Source organism: Triturus cristatus, chromosome 5_2 (genome assembly GCF_964204655.1).
Source record: "Triturus cristatus chromosome 5_2, aTriCri1.1, whole genome shotgun sequence".
NCBI classification, from domain to species: domain Eukaryota; kingdom Metazoa; phylum Chordata; class Amphibia; order Caudata; family Salamandridae; genus Triturus; species Triturus cristatus.
Window position 1 is genome coordinate 970,153,779 of NC_140588.1, and position 22,166 is coordinate 970,175,944.

General features: G+C 44.3%; 1 protein-coding gene across 5 annotated transcripts in view; it reads left to right on the forward strand.

Annotated features, from left to right (window-relative positions):
- Window positions 1–22,166, forward strand: part of CHRDL1 (chordin like 1) — a 641,585-nt gene that overhangs the window by 552,399 nt on the left and 67,020 nt on the right. For all 5 annotated transcript variants that reach the window (XM_085608178.1, XM_085608181.1, XM_085608180.1 and 2 more), the window contains one exon: window positions 5,626–5,800. In XM_085608178.1, the coding sequence (XP_085464304.1) occupies window positions 5,626–5,800 (175 nt within the window). The remainder of the gene's footprint in view (window positions 1–5,625; window positions 5,801–22,166) is intronic.

The window sequence follows — 22,166 nt, forward strand, 5'->3', positions numbered from 1 at the left end:
GTAATCAGAGATTACGGAGGGGCGTTCTTGCAGATTGCATATGGGGCCCGAGCATCCTAGTGTGAATCACAAGGAGAGCCCAGAGTCTAAACACGTACCGCTCCCTGAAAGACAATTATAGCACAAAATCTACACAAGATCTACAAGGAGAGTCTCCTCCATTGGGGGCAGGGGCGTGCTCTGTACTTCAAATAAGTCCTCTTATTTAGGACGATAACTCTCACTCACCCTTAGGTGGCATGCTTCATCATTGGGTCCCTCCTCACACCAGGACCAATGGTACATGGTGTGAGCCACAACACCCTTAGTCAAGGGAGGAGCTCTTGAGGTTTTTGGAAATCAAGGCCCTATGAGTGTGGATGGTGTGGCTGAGAAATGCAGAGTGCAGGGTATGTGGTAGGAGAAGTTAAAACTACCTCTAGATGTGCTAAACAATATTTTGTTTCTGGTGCCCCTAATAGATGGATTAAAATTGAAAGGGGAGTGTGACTTCTAGCCAATAGGAGAGGCGTCAACATCTTACTGGGTCTTTGACATTCACTGTAGACCTCAATAATGTTATGTATAAGAGTACTATAAAACCATCCACACCTCCATAGTTGTTTATATTATTTTCCATTTACATAATGGTCGCCTAGAGCATACTAGCTCACTATGTTTATTTACATTGTGAGCCATGCGTACCACATTTCCGGGGCTGCATCAGGATTGCATTTCCCAGTGAACTCACTGTGCTGACATGTGAATCACAGCTTTGGGACCACATAGGAACTACATTTCCAAGCGAGCCCCCTGAGCCACCATGTTTCCACAAGGTCACATGTGTCAGGAGCGAGGCCTCGTCGACTTCAAAAAGACTTCATGCTGTAAGACATGCTACTTCCTCACCGGATAAACCACATAGGGAGTAACAACGGACCGGAGCAGATAAGTGCTTTCACAGGTCCCCGATTTACTGACTCATGCATACTCTCTTCGGCCACAACTGGTCTGTTCTACTCACTCATGCATAATCTCTTTGGCTACAATCAATGTTCTAACTTCAAACCAAAGTTAGACCAGGGTTCTACTAAGAACCCCTGCAGCACCGGAGTGCCAATTTACAGTGATAATCTATATTCCACATCTCTGGCTCAAAGTCTTTTTTGAAAAAAGCCAATACACTCAGCACTTACCTATATTAATCATTATACACATTCCTGTTGTGAGATTTCCATTAATTGTCTGTGTATCCCATCTCTGTTGTATGTAGCCCCGTTCATTGATTTGCGAAGATAAGGCTTAAGTTGAGGTCTAACACCCAACCTTAGTGTTTAAGAAAAGTCACATCAAACTAAACACTCACAAAGAAGCACCAGAGTGCTTACACAAATTCGACATATGTACTGTGCGATATCACATATGAATGACCACAAGAACATATTGAAATAACACAAAATGCACATCAGTAAACTATAATTTTGAAATCCTTTCTTAAATCTTTTTTATCTGTATTATTATACTATCCACGTTATGATGACTGTGGACTCCTACAACTATTGTGGGTCACTGGCTGTATCAGTCTAATCATCCCTTTTACACACTTCAACGTCAATATTTGGCAGAGTGAATATATACAATTATGGTCCTGAAGAATGCCTAGAACCTCTGTGTAAAGTCATGAGTTTGACAGAAACATATTGAACCCTCTCCCATTGGGTTGAAATCTCACTCCCTTCTCAAGTTTAATCTATCCCTTGGGGCACCAAAATAAAAATATTGTTCATCTCACCAAGAGGTAGCTTTAGCTTCTCTTACCACATACCCTGCATCCAGTACTCATCACCCATACCATCCACTCTCATAGGGCCCTGATTACCAAAAACCTCAAGAGCTCCTCCCTTGACTATTGGAATTGTAACCCACACCAGGTACCATTTGTCCTGATGTGAGAAGGGACCCGGTGATGAAACATGCAAGCTAAGGGTGGGTGAGGGTTATTGTCATAAATAAGAGGACTTGTTTGTAGTACAGAGGACGTCTTACTTTCGGAGGAGTCTCTCTTACTAGACCTTATGTACCTTTTTGTGCTATAAAACCCTGGCATCCCAGCCACACCACTGTTCTTATAATATATGGGAAAGCAAATGTTATTCCTTATAACACATGGTCTCACACACACTATTGACCTCCTTGCAAATCTCTTTAACATATTTGGTACCTTGCCCTTTTTATTTTATGCAGTCTGCGGTTTCATATAAAATCTCAAGAGGTGTAATCAAAAATCTTTATGGGAGCAAGGCTGTCTAGCTGTGCTTGCTGTGAATCACACAAGGTCTAATTTTAGGAGGGCAAAAATGGTACTTCTGCCAATAAAAGTAAGATGTTCCAATGTTCCTCCTCTGTTTCCCTAGCTCATTTAGAATGCAGGGGAATGTGGTGCATCCAATGCCACCTTCATCTTGAATGCCCTTTCAGCAAACATGATACAAAGAAGAAATGGGATCGGAGGGACACCCCAAATAGAGTGCTGTAAATTTCATCACCATCCATCATGTCTGGGCCAAACCACAGTGGTCGCACAAAGAAAATATCTTAAAATGTCCTCCACATGCAGGTAGAAGGGTAACAGCATGTAGCAGACTTTAGTCATGTGATTTGTGATAATATAGCCCAAAGGTTTGGGTGGGGATATTCAAGAAAAGCAAAGTGACGACAGATCCACCATGCCATCGGGATATGATTGACGTGCCAGCTGCACCTCAGATTAATTTCCCTGAAGTATCAAGTTTTTTTGATGAGTTTCCTGTGACTACTTCAGTTTTCTCACTCTAATGAGATGTAGAGGACAGCCAGGAAGGTTTAGTCCCATTTGTCCTCCTGAGATTTTTGTGATGGCCATGTGGACCAATGTGTGTAACTATTCTGCACCACTCTATGTAGACATTTTAGTCATACCTACTTTTTACTGGTGGTAGAGAGCTCACTGGAATTTCACTTTTATTAGAAACTGTATGTTGGGGAAGTTGCTTCAGAGTTCCAGGGGTTAACTGACTTACAGTCTGATTTACAAAGAGAATCGTAAGTATATAAGCTGCAGACTAATAGCCATGTTTTTCATAAGCTTTTTGGTATTAAACATCACAGGGCCTGCACAAGGAAATAAAAGTTAAAGATTCTCATTCACAATCCTAGCCATTAAAAAGCTTAATTACTGCCTATTTGAAAATCCACTGATTTACAATTTTTTTTTAAATGCATTAAAATCTTAACTTTTATTCTATTTTCTTATCTAGGAAATATTGCACTACATCCACATTTAGTAGGTGCCTTTCCCATGCCCTTTCCCATATCATTTCATGCTCCATTCCATATTTCCGGGTTAGGAATGGCAGTGCAAAAGGTTTCTGAATACCTGCAAGATTCTAACTTGGCGGGTGTTCCACACATTTTGCAATGTCTTTTTGCCTTCCCAATAGGACTCTGTACTCCCTTTATTTGTTTATTTTGCAGAGTGTTGGGGAATAGTCTATTCATACTGCTACGCAAGCGCACAAGAGCGAAAACAGGAGTTTAAGTTAATTCCAAATCCCTATCATGTCAGAAAAATCGATCAAGTCGTGTGGGATTGTGACTAGGGGTGGGGTGGGCGGAATTTGCGAAATTCACTTTCGCAAATTATCGCGAAAATCTTAAAAATCTCCGCAGACACGCGGAAATATCGCAAAGATGCGGACGTTTTTTTCTCGCCCGTTCGCGGTATTTTCTGCGTGGTCGCGGCTCGCCAACTTACCCATGCGGTTGCTCGCCGTCGCGGACATCTTGTTTTCACTTGTCTCGCGGTGCATGATCGCGAGAAGAAAGACGTGATCGCGCGACGAATGACATTACTGAGGGCGCGAACTGTCGCGAGACAGCACAAATGGCTACCAACAATCCAACATCTCGTGGAGAACGCGACTGGATCGGGAAAACTTGTCGGCGAACGCGGGGATTCAGGTAAGGCAATCACGCGCGCGCGAGAATGTATTATTTTACAGCGCGAGCAAGCAAAAAATTTCCGGTAATATGCGGATTGCGGAAATTTTTACATTTTTGCGCTCTCCGCGAAAATGTCAAATTATCGCAATTTCCACGAGCGGAACGGATTTTTAGCACTGCACATAGAGGCCCTGTCCTTTCAAGGAGGGGAGATTGTACTGATGATCTTGTAGATGGTTGGGAAGGTTTTTTTGACTTCAAAGGCTTTTCAATGCTACTAGACTAGGTTGATTTCTGAGATTTGGGCACAGTGCTTTCCAGAGTTATGGATTAAACCTGGCCTAGCTGAGTAGATTTGCACTACTGGATCTCAAAGGACAATTGGGAGTGTAGCTCAAGATCAGCAACTAGAGATATTTTGGGAAAATTACCAATTGAGCTTTAAAGAGAGTACAGATAATTTTGTCAGTATATAGAAATGTGAACTGAACTATATTCTGATTGGCTGCCAATGGAGTTCCCTTAAAGATTGCTTGAAGTACATTCTGGCTGTTTAATTGTGTAGTTGTTGGCATTTCAATATCCCTTATTTTGGTACTGTGGCGCAAACAATATTACAATAGAAACTGTGACAACACCAGGCACTCGTCAGCTCAATATGAAGAGGGAACTAAAGCAATAGTAGGACCTTTCTCAACAGCATGATATGCTCTTGGTTACCACTGCCATATACTAATCAAAGAGAAGGTCCAAATCAATCCATACTACAAGGGGCTGGTGAGGCTCCAATTTCCTATGGCCAAGTGAGAGGGAAGATGACAAGAGAAATGTCTCCAACTCAAGAGATTTTTGCTTTGTCCTATTCAAGCTGAGGTGAGCCTGCAGGACTCGGCATGACACAGAACCAACTTTAATTCCTGACGCGAAGAGACAACACATACCCTCCCTTTGTCCAACACTTAACTCGAAAGGCTGAAATGTCACTGCAGATTTTACCAAATAGCCAGTAGAACTTGCGGTCAGTAAATAATCCTTAAGGGGATCATCTGCATTTTCAAATGTGGCACGAGCACAAAAAGAGAAAAAAAGAGCCTCGATCCCCATAGCATGTTGATAACGGACGCAAAATCCCTGATTTGAATACAGCTTGTGAACAGTCTCTGGTTGCTTTTTGCACCCAATTATTACTTTTACATGGACTAATGGGGAATAACATACAAAAAACATCTGTGTCTGATTTTGCAACTGCTGTTACTCATAGTGCTCTTATATGCCCTTGTAATTTCCATCGGAAAGGAACTTGGAGAAACTGCCTGCTGAAACAAATTGTGATAGGTCAATATATGCACTAACCCCATCTGAAGAGAAAACCGGACCCTACACTTGATAACTAATAGTCTTTCATGACTTCTATTTTCACTTCATTGGGCTGTATACTGTGGTTAACCTTTAACCTCCTATTCACAGAAATGCCAGGAACTGGAGGTTGCCTGATAAGATAGTAGAGACCTTGGCCTACCAGAGTTGAGATTGGATTCCTTATTGTACTGTTGAAGAATAAGGGGACAATTGCTAATTATCCCTAAATGCAGTTGGTTGACTATAACATAATATCGCTCTAGTTTTTGGTCTTTCCTCATTCTCCAATATTTCTGTTTTCCGCAGAGGCACTCTCACCAGCGCTCCCATTATGATGCTTCGGCCAGCTCCCATCGACAAGTTGTCAACATCCCACGCTTTCCGAGTGGCAGGAGCAATCGAGGGGCTGCTCCTGACCCACAGCAAGCATCAGGAACCATAGTACAAATTGTCATCAACAACAAGCACAAGCATGGTCGAGGTAAAACAAGAGACATGTATTTCATTGATGGTCTTAATGATCTAATAATTCATATCAATTGCTATTATGACCTACTCCAAAAAAATGCTTAAATTATTATTTTACAATATATTTTGTACAGAAGAGCACTTTTGTGTGCTGTGGTTAGAATAGTGTTATGAACAAGTTGGTATGTTAATGTCAAACTAGACTGATAATGGCCAGCCACGAGGAAACCTTTTATGAAATCCTATTGGCCTTCTTACACATGCATTGCAGATGTGATAGATGAAAATGTGTGGTGAGGAGAAGGATTTGCTAATAGGTGGGAGAGCTGCATTGTTCGAAGATTGTAGAAATAGGACAAAGTGTGGCATCTGCACAGACATTAACATCAGTTCTTCCACATTGAATAACACTGAATCCATGCCGGATTTTCAGAATTTCCACGTGAGATAAATGTACATACACAGGGCCCAATTCAGAAGGGTATCTGTGTACCTAAGGTGAATTTAGATACTCAGATACCCTGCGTTACAAGTGTATATACGTTTGTTATCCACAAATATGTGAATATATTCTCATAAATGGATTTACATGCATGTAACATTACAACAGTATCAATACCACTTTAATAATTGAAGATTTTTTTACTATGTCAGATTTAATTCATTGATAATTATGTAGTTTAAAAATTAAAGATGTTAACCTTATCAAGTGACTGCAGTTCAACTATTTAAAAACCTGGAGGCTCATTTTAAGTTAGTCAAGTGGCCTGATGCTCTGCGAGTTTGATCTACACTCTCCTGGTGGATCCTCGCCCGCCACAATTAGAGATCCCCATCTGTCAGGCAGGTATCAGTCAATCACACAGTTCTTGTATAGCGTGGCTAATCACAAGCGAGGGTATCCAGGTGCTGAGTTGCTGGGCTTAGTCGAAAAGCCAGGTCTTGAATCTCTTCCAGAAGTCCGCCAGTGAGGGTGATGTTTGGAGGTGGAGGGCGTTCCAGGACTTGGCGGCGAGGTGGTAGAAGGAGCGGCCTCCGCTGTGGCTATGACTGATGCGCGGTCTTTGTGCGAGGGAGGCGGAGCGGAGGAGTTTATATGGTTGGTGGAAGTTCAGTCGGTGGTTCATGTATGCTGGTCCTTGGTCATGGAGGGCTTTGTAGGTGTGTTACAATTTTATTTATTTATTTTTGAGTTTTATAGAGCGCGAACGAGACCCGTGAGGGTATCATAGCGCTTTACAGGATTGACAGGTGGTAAAAACAGTCTTAGGACGGGTGTATACAATTGGGATAGTTTGGATTCCCTTCTTTTCTGGACGGGGAGCCAGTGGAGGTTCCTCAGGTGTTGGGTGATGTGGGTCCGTTAGGGCAGGTTGAGGATCAGTCTGGCTGCTGAATTCTTCATCGTCTGGAGCCTTCCCACTTGTTTGGTGGTGGTTCCTACGTACAGTCCGTTGCTGTAGTCCAGACTGCTAGTGATCAGGGCTTGCATGACTGTTTTTCTTGTGTTTGTGGGCAGCCATTTCAAGATTCTTTGGAGCATGTGGAGAGTATGGAAGCAGGTGGAAGAGACTGTGTTGATCACCAAGCTTACAGTTGTATTGCCAATACAATAGTAGGCTGAAGAAAACGATACGCTGACATTGTGCTGTTTTAACTCTTTTCAATATTTACCTAATGTCCCTCCCTCGGGACCTCCTGTCTTATTTTACTTACATCTTCAGAAGAACTAGCCCCCTTGTCCTTTAATAGTGGTTGCAACATTTTGTTTCAGGTTACTGCCAGCCAATCAGATCACTCTCTCCTATGGACCACGAGTCACATGGGAGTTATCCGGCCGACGAGAAAAAAGCACTTGTGATCAATCAGATCACACTATTTTTTTTAATGCGTCCAGAGGGACCTCCTGGTAGTCTTTTGGGACCAAATGTCAATATATCTATACATTTTGAACTTTACATTTTCAAAATCTACTGACAGATTTACACCAAATTATAAAAAGCCTGCTTCCTGGGTAAATATCTAGCTTTCTGTCAAATTTGGTGAAATTCTGTTCAGCCATTTGGCTGTATTGTCTATTTTTTCTATTGAAAATGCATGGGGAAAAAGGTGTGTTAAGACGCCACCTTTTCTCGGCCCCCACTTGATTGATCTCTTTCCAGAAAGGAGCTGAGGTAAACTTTCACTCGTATAGCTACACAGTGGCCTAGCAGGCCTAGACAAAAGCTGTAAATCATTTCTACAAGACCTGTATCAATAGACAGTTAAGGACATACCATTAACACCAATTTGAAGTGCCTTCTGAGAAGCCTCCACTGTGCCCTTGATCTGCCCCTTTACAACACACCTTCTTCCTGATGTAAAAAAAGGCAGTAATGAGGCTCCTGCCGAAAACCAGAATGATTTCTATCTGCACATACTGACTCCACCATACTGCTAAAAGGGTGGTGGAAGGCAGCTATCCCACTGAAGAAGTTTTCTTTTGCTCTGCCATTAGGTCCTTCATGGAGGAATGCTCACACCTCCAGAAATGATGGCAAATGGGCTGCCCGTTCTTGTGGCTGTTTTGCCACCAAGAAAGACCAACATGCAAATGATGGTGGTCCTTCATGGAAGTGACCTGTAGTGTGCATGCTAATAGTACACTACTAGGGGTATGTTAACATTTCTACCTTGATTTTTTTTGTCCAAAGTGGCCCCCGATAGTGGAGACAGCCAACCCAGGGGAAAAACACACCGCTGACATGGCAGAATTATTTTAATACCCTGGATCGATCTCTGTCAGTGTGGTGGAGACAGGATAGTGACATGCATGAAATATCCCTTTCAACCCTAATTAAGACTATTACAATCTTTACTGAACATCAAAGGTGTACACAAGTGTTGACCAAAGAAAGTCTCCTTCTTAGCTCTGTGGAAGTTGGAATGAATGCCCCCTGAGCTCAAGACGAACATAAAGGTAATTGCCACTTTTTTCCTAGATCCTTTGTGTAGGTTCTATTGGCTACAGTTGGCGACCCATCATCCTACAACTACCAGGTCCTGAGCTATTCTCATTGAAATGTTTGATGGTACCAGGGCCAGACTGGGAACGCAAACCAGCCCTGGCAGTTGAGTCGGACTGGCCGTAGGGGAGGGGTGCGTGGAAAACACTGCAGCTGCTTTTGTTACACACGGCTGATAAAACTGGCCCCCGGCAACAAAAACGCCCCCCCGGTGTCCAAAACGACCCCCCCCCCGGAGCCCACCAGGGAAACGCCCAGTGCCCACTACGGCCAGTCTGGCCCTGGATGGTACAGAGAACTGAACCGCTAAAGCCTTGAATGATAGTGATGTGTAAAAAATAATATCGCTTTTAAAATTATTTGTAGTGCTGTGTTTTCAATTAACTGCCTGTACTTTTCTACAAGTAAATAATGACCTGTTTCTTATATACCTTAAAGGCCTGTTTACGTAAACCTTGACTTTATTCAATGTGAATACAGCATCATTTTGAATCTAAGTTCCAAACCAAGTGCCACCACCTACTACCACCAGATGTGGTTTGCCTTGACTCCTGACCAAACTACCTTTGGAAACTCCGGAGTACAACAGGGGCACCGGTTGTCCTTGGAATTAATCATGTCTAGAAAGGTAGACACATTGTTTTAATTAGGTGTACAAATGTGCAAACCATAATTTGTTTCTGCTACTGATGTCTAAGAATATTTACCGAATAACTTTATAGACTACTTTGTTTATTTGTGTACATACAAATGCATGTGTTCGTGAAAAAAAGGCGTGAGAGGAAGCTTTAAGTAATAAAACCAATAGGGTGTGCTATATAAGCTCCACAGACAGCCCAATGTACCATGGCTCTCACAAACAGGAGGCCTGAAGAGTAAATCAAACGCAAGCCAGAGCCTCACATCTGGACACAATTGGATGCGAATTTCAAATTGAGATGACAGCCTTTAAATCTTAATAAGAGAAAGCACGTTTTCAAAATAAAATGATTAATGGAGGAATGATAACATCTTAAACAAGTTATAAATATTTGCCATTTAACTATGGCTGCCCTCGAATTTATTTCGCTTTTGAAAGTGATGCATTTGTAAGAGACAGTTTTGGACTGCAGCATTTTCACAGTCCATATCTCGCCATAACTAAAAACATAGATGACACCACATGATTCTACTTTCCTGCATTTTCATTTTTTTTTATTCTGTTCTGGTTTTAAACAATTCTGTTGGATAATCCAGTGAATGAGGCCTTTAGAGCATTGTTCTGATTTGCTACTCAAGCTTCCAAATTCAGTTTCATGGACGTTGATTCACGAAACTTCTAGAGATAACGGAAGTGACTCCACGCAGGCTTCGACGCCAATGACATATCATGGTTCCCCCTTGCCCCGCCTTTAGTTCCTGAATAGCCTCTAGCCTCCTCTCCGGGCAAGTAGTGCAAACTATAGGAAGTAAATAGGTTTATCAGTTCCTTGTTTACATTTGTTCCTCACATGATGGCAACCCTGCCAAGTATCACCCATCACGGGTTAGACTAACGTGAATCACCCATCGTCCGCACCGCACTACCACATTTTGTCACACAATTTCGAGCTCCTGAGCTGGGCCGGTCAGTGGCAACGATGCACATTAAAAATGATCTGGGAGCAAGTGCTGAGCAACGGGGCTCGCAGCTTAGTTTGCTGCAGCTGCACGGTGATTGGAGTGAGACGGATGATGGAGAGATGGGTGTCACTGATACCAAAAGGCATGGTGCTTTGGGGTCATGAGCAGAGCTTGACTGGGAACCCCAAGCAGCCCTTGGCAATTTTCTTTGACCAGCCCCTCGGGAAGCACTGCATGACCCCGGGAGGCTGGAAACACTTGCTGGATGCTTTTGCAACTGGGGGCAGATATTGTAGCACCGCTGCAAAATCGTCCACCTGTAACAAAACCAGCCCCCACCACTGCAAAACTGGCCTCCACCCTTCCAGGGAAATACCCGATGCCCGGTATGGCCAGTCTGGCCCTGGTCATGAGGAAGGAGGACTGTCCCGTCCCTTCAAATGTCTCAGAGACTACACATCCATGCCCTGCCGTCAGGGGCGCAACTTAAGGGGGTGGTGTTTGGGTATAACACCCTCCAAATATATGCATTCATGACTTTGTAGTTTGGTCTGAGGGCGTCTGTTATGTCTGTGTCAAGTATTTTTGCCAAGAATAAAAGACAAAACTGTAATTTTTGATGTAAAAAAGTACAGACAGAGAATTTCAAAACGTGAATCCAGATTACCTAGAATCAATATCAACTTCTCTGCTTGCTCCAATTCTGTTATCCTAGGCAAATATTTTATTTCACACAGCCTGATTTTCTTTATTATCACATAAGAGAGCACATTAAAGAAACTTGAGTTGAGGGTGTGTGCTGTACAAACACCTCTTAAGCTTGATTTATTAGACTATAATATTGCTCAATTCTTTAATAAGAATCTAGGCCACATTGAGGCATACATGACTACTGACTTGCCTCTTGGTATGCTTATGGCACTGTCTGTGGGAGTAATCATTACTGTTCCTAAGCTCATGTGTAAAATCTATAACTTTGAAGAAATGTCTGTCTATGCAGTGATATAATTTGATGTACTAAGGAGAAACGCTGCCAGTTGTGAAAGGAATACAGTTTTTTGCATTTTGAAGAGACTGTATCACATTTTTACATTATGTTTGTTGCACGATATACACACCAAACATTTTCATGGCTTGGCTCATGCACAGACTCCTAGAGACAAGCCAGACACATGGCTTGGGCTTGCCCTATTAATTTGCCTGTGAGTCCTTCCACTGTTCCCCTCTAGGCAGAAGCCCAGCTAATGCAAATCAGTACTGACCCTGCTTCTCATTGACACAGTCCCTCCCGAACCATTGCCATCTGACTCCTCTCAACCCTCCACCCTGCGGCCCACTGTTGTTTTATTTGGGAAATTTGATATTCAACCCAACCCCTGAATCTCACCGACCCACCTACGCCCGTGCCTGCCGCAGGAGAGCTATCTGGCTTCACGCCAGAAGGCTCCCAGCGGTCCAGACACGGGTGAAGCACCATTCATTGACTGGGAGTGGGTGAGAGGCAGGGACACTGGAATTATGTGATTGTGCAGCGGTTTTTGCATAATTATAAATTTGCCGCATTTGCCACATATTCCATCATCTACCACATAATCTGCAGATTTGAACAAAAAGAAAAGAAAATGTCTTGCTCAAACGGTTCAAAACTTACAAAAAATGCAACAACACTTGTTGCCATGAAGTGAAAGGCCCTTTACAAAGCTGGACTGGTCACCATTCTGTTGCATATTGCTATGTTTGGATGTTAGACTGGTACTAATGGGGTACAACAAATGTCCACAGAGTTTTATAAACTTTAAAAAAGATGTAATAATGAAGTAATACAATTACAAAATATGCCGCATTATGACGCATAATTTGCCTTTTCTTGTTGCATAATTTACGTAATCTTGCCGCATAAATTAACCCTTTCCTGCTGCATAATTCCAGTTGCCCTGGTAAGAGCTCACGGGTTCCTTAGTTTGCTGTAGGTCTTTAGCTGACCGTGTCATTTTCTATAATAAATCACTATTATCTATTGACTCGTCCCTGTTCTGTCAGCCCAGCACTAATCAGAGGGCAGCCATGCATATAAGTTATTGGTTAATTTCAAAACTCAATACACAGCAGTGGACATTGAGAAGGGAGCATCCGGCACGGATGCACAGAGATCCAGGGTCTCACGTGTTGACTTCCTTGAACGTGAAGTGTGCTCACGTAATCACGTTTACACTGCTCTTCCCTTCTTGAGGGACACTTGTTTGGTGTCAGCTGTTATAAATGGAAAGTATTAAGTTGTCACTATCCGCTCAACATGCAGGCGACATGGAGCTATTCTGCTGGAAGTCAACCCTGAATTCTACCATCGACCATGGTTTCTCAAGGCCCGGATGTGACATTTCACTTTGCTCCCGTGCCATTCCACTCTATCCCTGGTGACGTAATTGATGGCACTCACTGAGCAACAAAGCAGCCAGAGGTTGTACCTCCTGGCGACGACGTTGAGGCCGCTTGTTGGAGACACGGGGATTCTTGACAGCCCTAAGGGTCTCACTAGACAAACTGAAAGATGCTAAGCCTGCAACAGACCCTACGTGAGAAAAACTCCCTAGCATCTGCCACAGTTACTTTTGAACAAATAACTTGTCAATACGAGTTGTTTGTTGCGAACAAGCATTAGGAAATCAAATAGGTTTCGCCTATGCGAAATCTATTGATTTGTCGATATTTGTTTACGTGTTACATAGCAGTGCAAGCTGCTGATTGGAAGTGTGGAAGTGTATGTATTTGAAGATCACTGTGAGCGTGTTGTGTGTGAGTGCGTGAGTGATTATGTTTACAGTGTTCCAATGTGACTCAGTGGAATCTGAATAGGATTGTGCATGTGACAGAGTGTGTGTAAAAGAGCGAGATTGATGGGAGTCTGACTGTGATTGTGTGTGTTTAGAAGTACTGCCTGAGAGTTCAAGTGTGTGAACATTTGTGCCTGAGTGTGTGAACTGAATTATTTATTTAATTTTCCCTCGTGGTCGTCTGTCAAATCCCCACGCAACCTGGTTCCACCGCTCTTACGTGCATGGGCCGCGGCTGCTTTCGGTGAGTATCTGCGTGACTCTGGGTGGCAAGTGCAGAGCTGCATACAAATACATTACAAACCCTAGAACAGAGGGCTGAATTCAACAATCTTATTGGACACTCAAGTCAGCAGTTTGATAGGCAGACTGTTGGAAATGGCCCTTTTTGCAGGGTTATCCCCAAACTTTTTGCTTCTTCCCCCTTTATTTTTCCTGACCTGTGGTTGTTGGCAATAGGACTCTGGGCACTTTACCACTGCTGATCAGTGCTAAAGTACATATGCTCTCTGTATAAATTGTTATTGTAGTTATCCATGATTGGCATATTTGTGTTACCAGGAAGTCCCCACTAAAGTGTACCAAGTGTGCCAGGGCTGGTGATTCAAATGCTACTAGTGGGCCTGCAGCACTGATTGTGCCACCCACATGAGTAGCCCTAAAATGGTGTCTCAGGCCTACCACCGCGGTGCCTGGGTGCAGTTGCTAACTGCCATGCTGCCCTGCCCAGTGTCCACACTGGCCAGGCCTAACACTTCCCTTTCTGTACACATTGTACACCCCTAAAGAAGGCCCTAGGTACCCCCCACCCCCCCCCCCCATGGGCAGGGTGCAGTGTATATGAAAGGTAGAGCATGTACTAATGTGTGAGACATGCTCTGGTCGTGAATTACAGACATTTTCGTTTTTCACTATTGTAAGGCTATCTTGCCCATAGGCTATAATGGGGAATGCTGTGTATAGTGGTTACCTGCATATCTTCCTATAGGAGCAAGATAAAAAATAAAAGTCTGGTATCCCTGAACTCAGAATGTAATAACAAATCTTTTAGGAAGGATGGTTTTTAAATCCTGTGTTTGAAAACAGCACTTTTTAGAAAGTGGCTGTTTTCTTGTCTAACCTTTCTGTGTGCTTCTGCCTGTTTGTGAATTGGCTGTCTGGAGTTTGAGTGACAGGGCTGGGAAATTCCAGGAGGCAGGGTGAGTCAGCCCAGGGCTGAATGAAGCTATCTGCATTTGGAGTAGTGGGAGGAGTTGCACCTGGGACCTGAATAGGGCTGTGCCTGCCTTCCACAATGCTGGCTCCACCTCCTGCTGCGCGGCTGACGACCCTGCTCCTCTCTCTCAAAGGAAGAAGGTGTCCACTGACAGAATCCACCCAGAACTAGGCTCAGAGCCCTCCTGCACAAAGGGAACAAAGACTTTTTGGGGTATAAGTACAGGACCCCAAACCCCTGAACTTTAGATCATCCTGGAATCAAGAAGGAACCTCTGCCAAGGAGAAAGCTGAAAGACTGAAGAGGAAGGACTGTTCTGCTGTGTGTTTGTGGGCTGACCTGCAGTTGCTTTGCTGCCAAGGAGAGGGGAAGGACTTTGCTGTTGCTGTGTCCCCTTGCTTAAAGAGATCTCCAAGGGCCTGAGGAGAGCTGGCCTCCTGTTAAGAAGTCCCAGGAACAAAAGGACTTCACCCCCAGCTTCCCCCCTGAACTCTGCTGAGTGAGTTCTGCCCTTCTTAGAGTGCTTGACCCAATTGTGGGGCCTCTGGAAGTTGTGCCTGCTGTTTGGGGAGCTGGACAAGAAGAAAAGAAGAAGATCTGCAACTTTCACGCATCGCTCGCTTGCGGAGCGAATCGTCGACAGTGGGAGAAAATTTCCGCCGCCGCGAAGGTCGTCGCAGCGCCTGTTGCTGCTGCAAGAGCCGACGCATCGCTCGCTTGCGGAGCGGATCACCCTGGTGCGAGAAGGTTCCTGTCGCTGCGAATATTGTCGCAGAGCCTGTCGCTGCTGGGTGAGATCGTCGCAGAGCCATCGCATCGAGGGGCCGCGAGAGGAGAAGATCGACGCTGCTCCACGCATCGCCACCGCACCTGAGATCATTGCCACCCCGAAGATCATCGCATCGTGCCTGTGCGAGACGCTTCCTACCAAACCAGCGCACCGGAATCCATACAAGGTATCGCATCCCTCCACATACAGACCGGATTCGTCGCAACACGCCCGCTGCGTGCAGCGGGGCTGTCGCAACGCCTCCCCAGGGTCTCAGGAGTGACGCATCGCTTGTTTTTCAATGCTGCAGCTTCCATTTGGAACTTTTGTCGCATCTACAGGTACTTTGGGCTAAACGTGACGCAATTGTGCATTATTTTGATGCAAACCCTAGAACTCTTTTAAAATTATATTCTTGAACTGTGCATGTTGGATTTTTGTTGTTTTGGTCTTGTTTAGTTTAGAATAAATACTTTTATTTTTCCAAACTGGTGTGGAGTCCATTTGTGGTGTTTTCACTGTGTTACTGTGAATGTTGGTACAAATACTTTACACATTGCCTTTGATAAGCCTGTCTACTCGTGCCAAGCTACCAAGGGGGTGAGCAGGGGTTATCTAAAGAATGTATCTCCCTTACCCTGACTAGAAGCAAGGGTCCCTATTTGGACAGTGGTACCTACCTCTGCCAACTAGAGACCACTAGGTCTAACACAGACCATTACCATGGCTTATAGTTCCACAATTACTGCTGCATTCAGCAAGGAAATGAAATGCGGGAGACAAGTGTTCCAGTATGATCCATGCCCACAACATTGGCCGCACTTATTATCCGTACAGATGGGGGGGAAAGGAATCACTCCTAGCTGGAAACACTGGTGTTCACTCTGAACGACCCCCAATTAGTAGAACCTGGTTTATTTTCAGCACAGAAGAAACAAGCATTTGCAATTCTATAGGTCTCCCATTACTGAAAGTTTGAGCTATTAGCGTTGCAAATAATAATGTTTATTAATTATCATTTTTGTTTTGTTAACAAATATCCCAGAAGTAGCAAAAGTAATGGTGCAGAGCCTTATGTGGCTAATTAGAGGTCCCTTTAAACTCCACAAGGACACCTAGTAACAGCCTGTGGTACTGCACCCTTTTCTCGCTTTGCGGATTTAATTTTATTACTTATGTTACTGCTGGGATATTTTTAACAACAAAACCTAACAAACATTAACATTTGCCACGCCAGTAGCTCAAACTTTCAGTAATGCGAGACCTATTGCATTGCAAATGCTTGTTACGCATATCAACACTGTCCGAGCAAAGGTTTTTTCTCATCAGTACCAGTTTAGGACAGAAATACAGCCATCCTTTGCGCAAGGCCTTTCACTGTGCTGCAACATGCGTTGTTTCAAGTTTTCAGTAACTTTTTATTTGTTTGAGGTAAAAATATTATTTTATTAAAATGTACAGATTATGAAGCACATGATGGGGCCATATTACAAATTCATAAACATCCGGAAAATGATACAGCTGCAAAACTCCCATAAGTCCAGTGTGCCTGCCTAAAATTGCAAGACGGGAAGCAGAGTGGATTGCCTCCCATAAGGAAAGCACGGATTATAAAACAGGAAGATGGTAGAATATACACCTAAACAGGAAGCAGGCATCCTGAACACCCCTAAAACAGGCATGGTGTATATGCCTGGCAGGAATGATCCGATAGGGGATATCTCCCAGACAGGATGCAAATGAGAGGAAACATAAGAGGAAACATGGCCAACACAGGATGTAGATGGGACATCTCCAAGGCAGGATGCGTAAGGAACACATACCTTTGGAGAGATGCTTGTGACAAATTGATGATTGCTGTTCCACACATGCTATACTATTGTGGATAGGCAATAAAAATCAACCCATCAGGTTCGGTGGCAGAATCTATTATTGAGCATCAGACGTTTGCTCTGCCATGCTCCTGCAGTTAACAGTGACACTTCATTTTACTCAGAAAACGTTCTGCCTAATTCTGCAGCCTTCTGAGCAGTAGCAAATGGCTCACCCCTGCTGGCTTAGCCAATACGTGCATCTCATTCACTTGGCGTCATGATGAGGGCTTAGAGAGACGCAATCCACACCGAATGGGAAAGAAAGGAAAACAGAGGGTGTTTTTCTAAAACCAGTCCTCCTTCAATTGGTTTGCATTCAATGCACTTTCGATTTGTTACCATGCAGATTGCCCAAATGCTAAACTATTATAAAGTTCAAACCGATGCTGGAGAGTAGTAAGTGAACGAGGGTGTACACATTGGGTTAAATAAAGAGTAATAGGACTATGCTAGGGGAAAGGAGAGGTGGAGAGTAACAACAGTTTTACATTAATAAACCAGCAACGGACAGTAAATGTACAGCACTAATGTGGGTATATCCAAGGGCAACTTTGTTAAGTAAGGCACACTTACTACGTCCATTTCTAATGATTAGTAAGTAAATGAGGATGTAGAAGTTTGGTTATTGAAAGGTGAAATGGAACCATGCTGGGAATAGAAAGAGAAAGAAGATAACGCCAGCTTAAAAATAATGATCCTCCAAAGGGCATTAGGAGCTTAATAGCAGCGAGAAGCGTTATTTCAATGAGAACTTTGTTAAGTAAGGCTCACTTATACTTCCAGTTGGAGGCATACTTTATGGAAGCTACCTGCCCTGCTGGATGAGGTTACCAGTAGCGCAAGAGCATTAAAGGGGGCGTGGCAAACCATGGCGCACATGTGAGTGTTTCTTACTTGTGGCTTGATCCGTGTCTGTGGTGCAGAAACTATTACCTCTTTGCACTCTACGCTTCAAGATAATGCCCCACTGTTGTATTTCGCGCTCTCCTGTTATTACAAAAGCACGTTCAGAGCACGCAGTGCTTCTCACGCTCAAACTGCTTAATGACGTGTGCGCCTCTTGGTATTACACCGTTGCTGTGTGCTACTCGAACAACATTTACTCCCGATATGCTAATGTTATCCCTCCATACTTAAAAAAACACACACATACAGAAAACAATGAGAATGTCTTTGACCTAAGTGCAGGCACAATGACGCAAACGACATGACGTATGGCCTGCACTTCTTGGCAGAACTCTCCCAGGCCCACTGAAGGGAAGGAGATCGAAGCTGACAAGACTGCGCATCTTGGAAAGGGCTGCGACAGGTTGTAGTGAAGAACGGAGGCTGTCTCCCTCAAAGAGGCTGAGAATCACGACCGGAAAAGGGGCGAGAGCAGAGCAAGAAGGAGGGCAGTTTTGAGGGACCCAGTAAAGCGGCAATGCCAATTATGTCATTGTTGGACCCAGAGCTTCACTAACTCCATCTGGAAAAACCAAAACTGTGTCCCTAGAAGGATACTCACCAGTAAGCAAAGCAGATCTATAAATGTCACCAAAAGACACACAGTACAAACAAGGCAGTACTTTATTTAAACAAATTTCCAGCTTCCTCATCAGGTCGTTAACGGGGGAGGGCATATGGCGGAGGAGGAGGAGGAGGCAGATGCAGCTCATGCGAGGGTGCGAAGAGCAGCTGTTTAGGATACAAACGAGCTGTGAGGGGCAGGAGGTGTTGTTCTGGGAAGGGTAGGGTGATTAAGTGAACTGGGAGCAGTTGTGAGGACAGAGCAAAAGACAAAGTAGTGCACTGAAGGAAAACATGTGCCCCATAATGAAAGATTCATGTAGCAGGGGCAATCTCTAGGGCGGAACAAAAGGAGGGACTACTAAGTGTATTTTCCAATGACAAGCTAGCATGTTTAAAGGACAGTAAGAGGAACCAATGAAAAAGTGGGCGTTTTTTGAAGCCCATATCCCACATGCTACATGTCTCTTCGAGACAGTGCATGCAGCACATGCGCTGCCTAGGCAAGGCCTTTAAAACATGTGGAGGCCTCGTTGTCTCCCTCTTTACTATATATGCAGACTTTCTGGGGCTCAGACATAGAACCAGTCAGCAAAATACTGTGGCGCAGTGAATGCACAGCATGGTGTGCAAGGTAGTGCTATCGGGCAGTGTATGCCAGGCCAGGAAAATAGGCAAGGATGCGATAAGGTGAAACATGTAAATAATAAAAAAAACAGGAGAGGGTTTGGGGTTGAAGAGAGTGGAAAACACATCAAGAGGGGTAGGGGTTTGGGTGAAATGTGAGGAAGGAAGGAGAAGGACTGAAAACAGTGCAGGAGTTGGGAGGCGACTGTTGAGACATGCACTCAATAAGAGTCATGTCGAAAAGTAACAAAAGAGTGTCTGTGACCACTTAATGGACAGTGGCCACAGGCAGCATTACTTGGTCTTGGCTCCACAGACAGGACAAAGAGGACTTGAAGCCCAGGAGGAAGACAGAGGGGAGGAGGAGGAGGTGCTGACCAATGGGAAGCAAGGAAACGAGAGTGACTTGAGAGCCACGTGGTAGCTCGCCAATGATAAGTACAATGACGTGGGAGATACGTGGGAGCCAGCCAATGGTAGGTAAAGGTAAGAATTGGGCGGGCTCTAAGCCTCTTTTAATTATTTTTTTAAATACAAGAGATTTCTCAAGCACAGCGTTTTGCTGAAACTCGTAATGGTCCTATGTAGGGAAAACACTGCAGACTTGATGAGTTCTCCAAATGCAGTGGAAGTAGCCCTGCCATTGTGGTTTAGGTAGAAACTCTGCTGCAAGGCAGAAATTAGTTCTACCACTTATCCTTTAACTTATCCTGCATTTATGGATTGCAACAAGAAAGATTGAAAAGGAGGAATCCACATATTCCTTGATACAGTCCTAAAAAAACAGGAGGATGGAGAGATAATGGTCAGATCAGCAAAAGAAGAGAAAAAGAGAGGGGTGAACTTCTTTTTTAGGGATTTAATAAAGGACCACAACAATGAAAACTTAGTGGCTCGTTTACGGTGGGGTGGTAACACAATTTTGCCAAATATTATAAGAGCAAACTCTGCCATGCAAGTTTTGTTTTACTTCAGAATCTAGGAATAATGAAATACAGAATCAAATACACTTTTCTTAAAAGAATCTTCAAAGCAGCGAAATTGCTCTTGATGTAATTAGTGTCTTCCCTATAATGCTTTGTTTACAATTTATGAGTCAGTCGTTGAGGAAATCCCTTGTGAAATTAAACTCCACTCAATCACAAATGACCCTTATTAGAAATGGGGTTTCTGGTTGGCTAGGGTATGCACCTAAGCCAGGCAGAACCCACCAATCTAGTCAGGATAAGGGAGTTAAACACCCAAGATAATCCCTGCTCCCCTCCTAGCTAGCTTGGCAGAGCAGTCAGGCTTATCCCGGAGGCAATATGTAAAGCGTTTGCGCAACACACACACCAGTGACACACTAGACACACCACAAAAAGACTCCACACAAGGCTATATAAAAATATCCTTTGTATTCATACATAGAACACATAGACCATAAATCACTTTGTAGCATAGAAATCACAATTAGACCTCAATCAAATAAATCACGGTGCCACTGGGCGCTTGTCACGAAGATGCATAGAAACCACATAAGACCGCAATTACATGACTTACTGTGCCACTGGTCACTGGTCATAAGAATGCATAAATCATAAACCATCATCACTTTGCCATTAGGCCATTGTCATAATACATGTAGTGCACTAAGGTAAATCATATACTTACAAGTTGCACAAGTCCTAAAACCATTATGGCAACACTATGCATAACATCACAGTGCACTAAAGTAATTAGGCTGTAATTATCCTAAGAACGTCGTGAGACCATTATCATGGTGCACATCATAGGACCACTGGCTTCAAAGGCGCCGCCCCAGCACTTCTGCGCTTCTTCTACAGGTAATATGGTAATTCTGGGCCAACTGCAGGGCACAGGAGCTCCTGCACACACACTGCTGCTTCTCTGGTAACTCTCTGTGGTTGCCCATCACCTCACCCTGCAACTGGGGGATCCTCCATTGAGGATGCCCCCTACAGTCACCTGAAAAGAATGCCCCATAACTGTGTCACAGGAGAAAGGGGTGAGGGCCCAAACAAGGCTGCTGCCCACTAACATGCGGTGCAAGGGTGGCCCGCTGTAGTCTCCTGCACTGTTGTGTAGCGCATCCAGGACCTTCCCAGGCCTTCCGGACTGCTGCTTTACCTCCAGTCCGCCCCTTCACACGAGGAAGGTCAATTCCCCAGGATCTCACCCGGGGCTGGACCCGCTCTTCTTGTGAGTCCCGACGCCTCGGTAGGTTGGGGAGACCATGCTACCTTTCAGCCCTCCGGCGTTGCTCGTCAGGCTTACAGGCCCTGCCCACTGGTCCAACTCCGTCAAGAAGACCGGTGTGCCAATGACCTTGGTGCTTTTTGTCGCCGATCTACCCAGCGGCTTCCTGTGTCGTCTTTGCCCCGCGGGCATCCGTATCAGCTGCGAAGGAGGGACAGAGTACTTCCTCCCCCACAGGCTCCAACCCACGAGGTAGTGCTGCACGCGCGAAGAGATCCAGTACTGGGCTCTTCTGAAAACAGTGCTCACCACGCTACTGAGTAGTAGAACCTGGGGCGCTCCTCACACACTTTTACATAAGGCACTCCACACATGCTTATCTTTGGTAAGAGTTAAATAAAGGAGGGAGCGCTCCCCAGCAAACGACCATTCATCCCCTCAGCTTGGAATGAAAGTAAAGCGCTCCAATTATCCTTCAACATAAAACGGGAGAACAATCCAGTCCTTCTGCTGCTCTAGATAGGAGCAGCCTCTGCAGGCTGTCCCACCCCACGCACATTAGGGGCAGTTCTCCTCACACAGCTTCTGTGGCTCTCCTCCCATGCAGGGCACTTTAAGATCCAGCAAGGATCTTTCTTGAAATCTTATATGTCCCTGAGATTTCCAACAGGAGACCAGCACATACAAGCCCTTGGAGATTCTTCTCAAGCAGGATACCACAACAAGGCAAAAAGAGTCAGTCCTTTT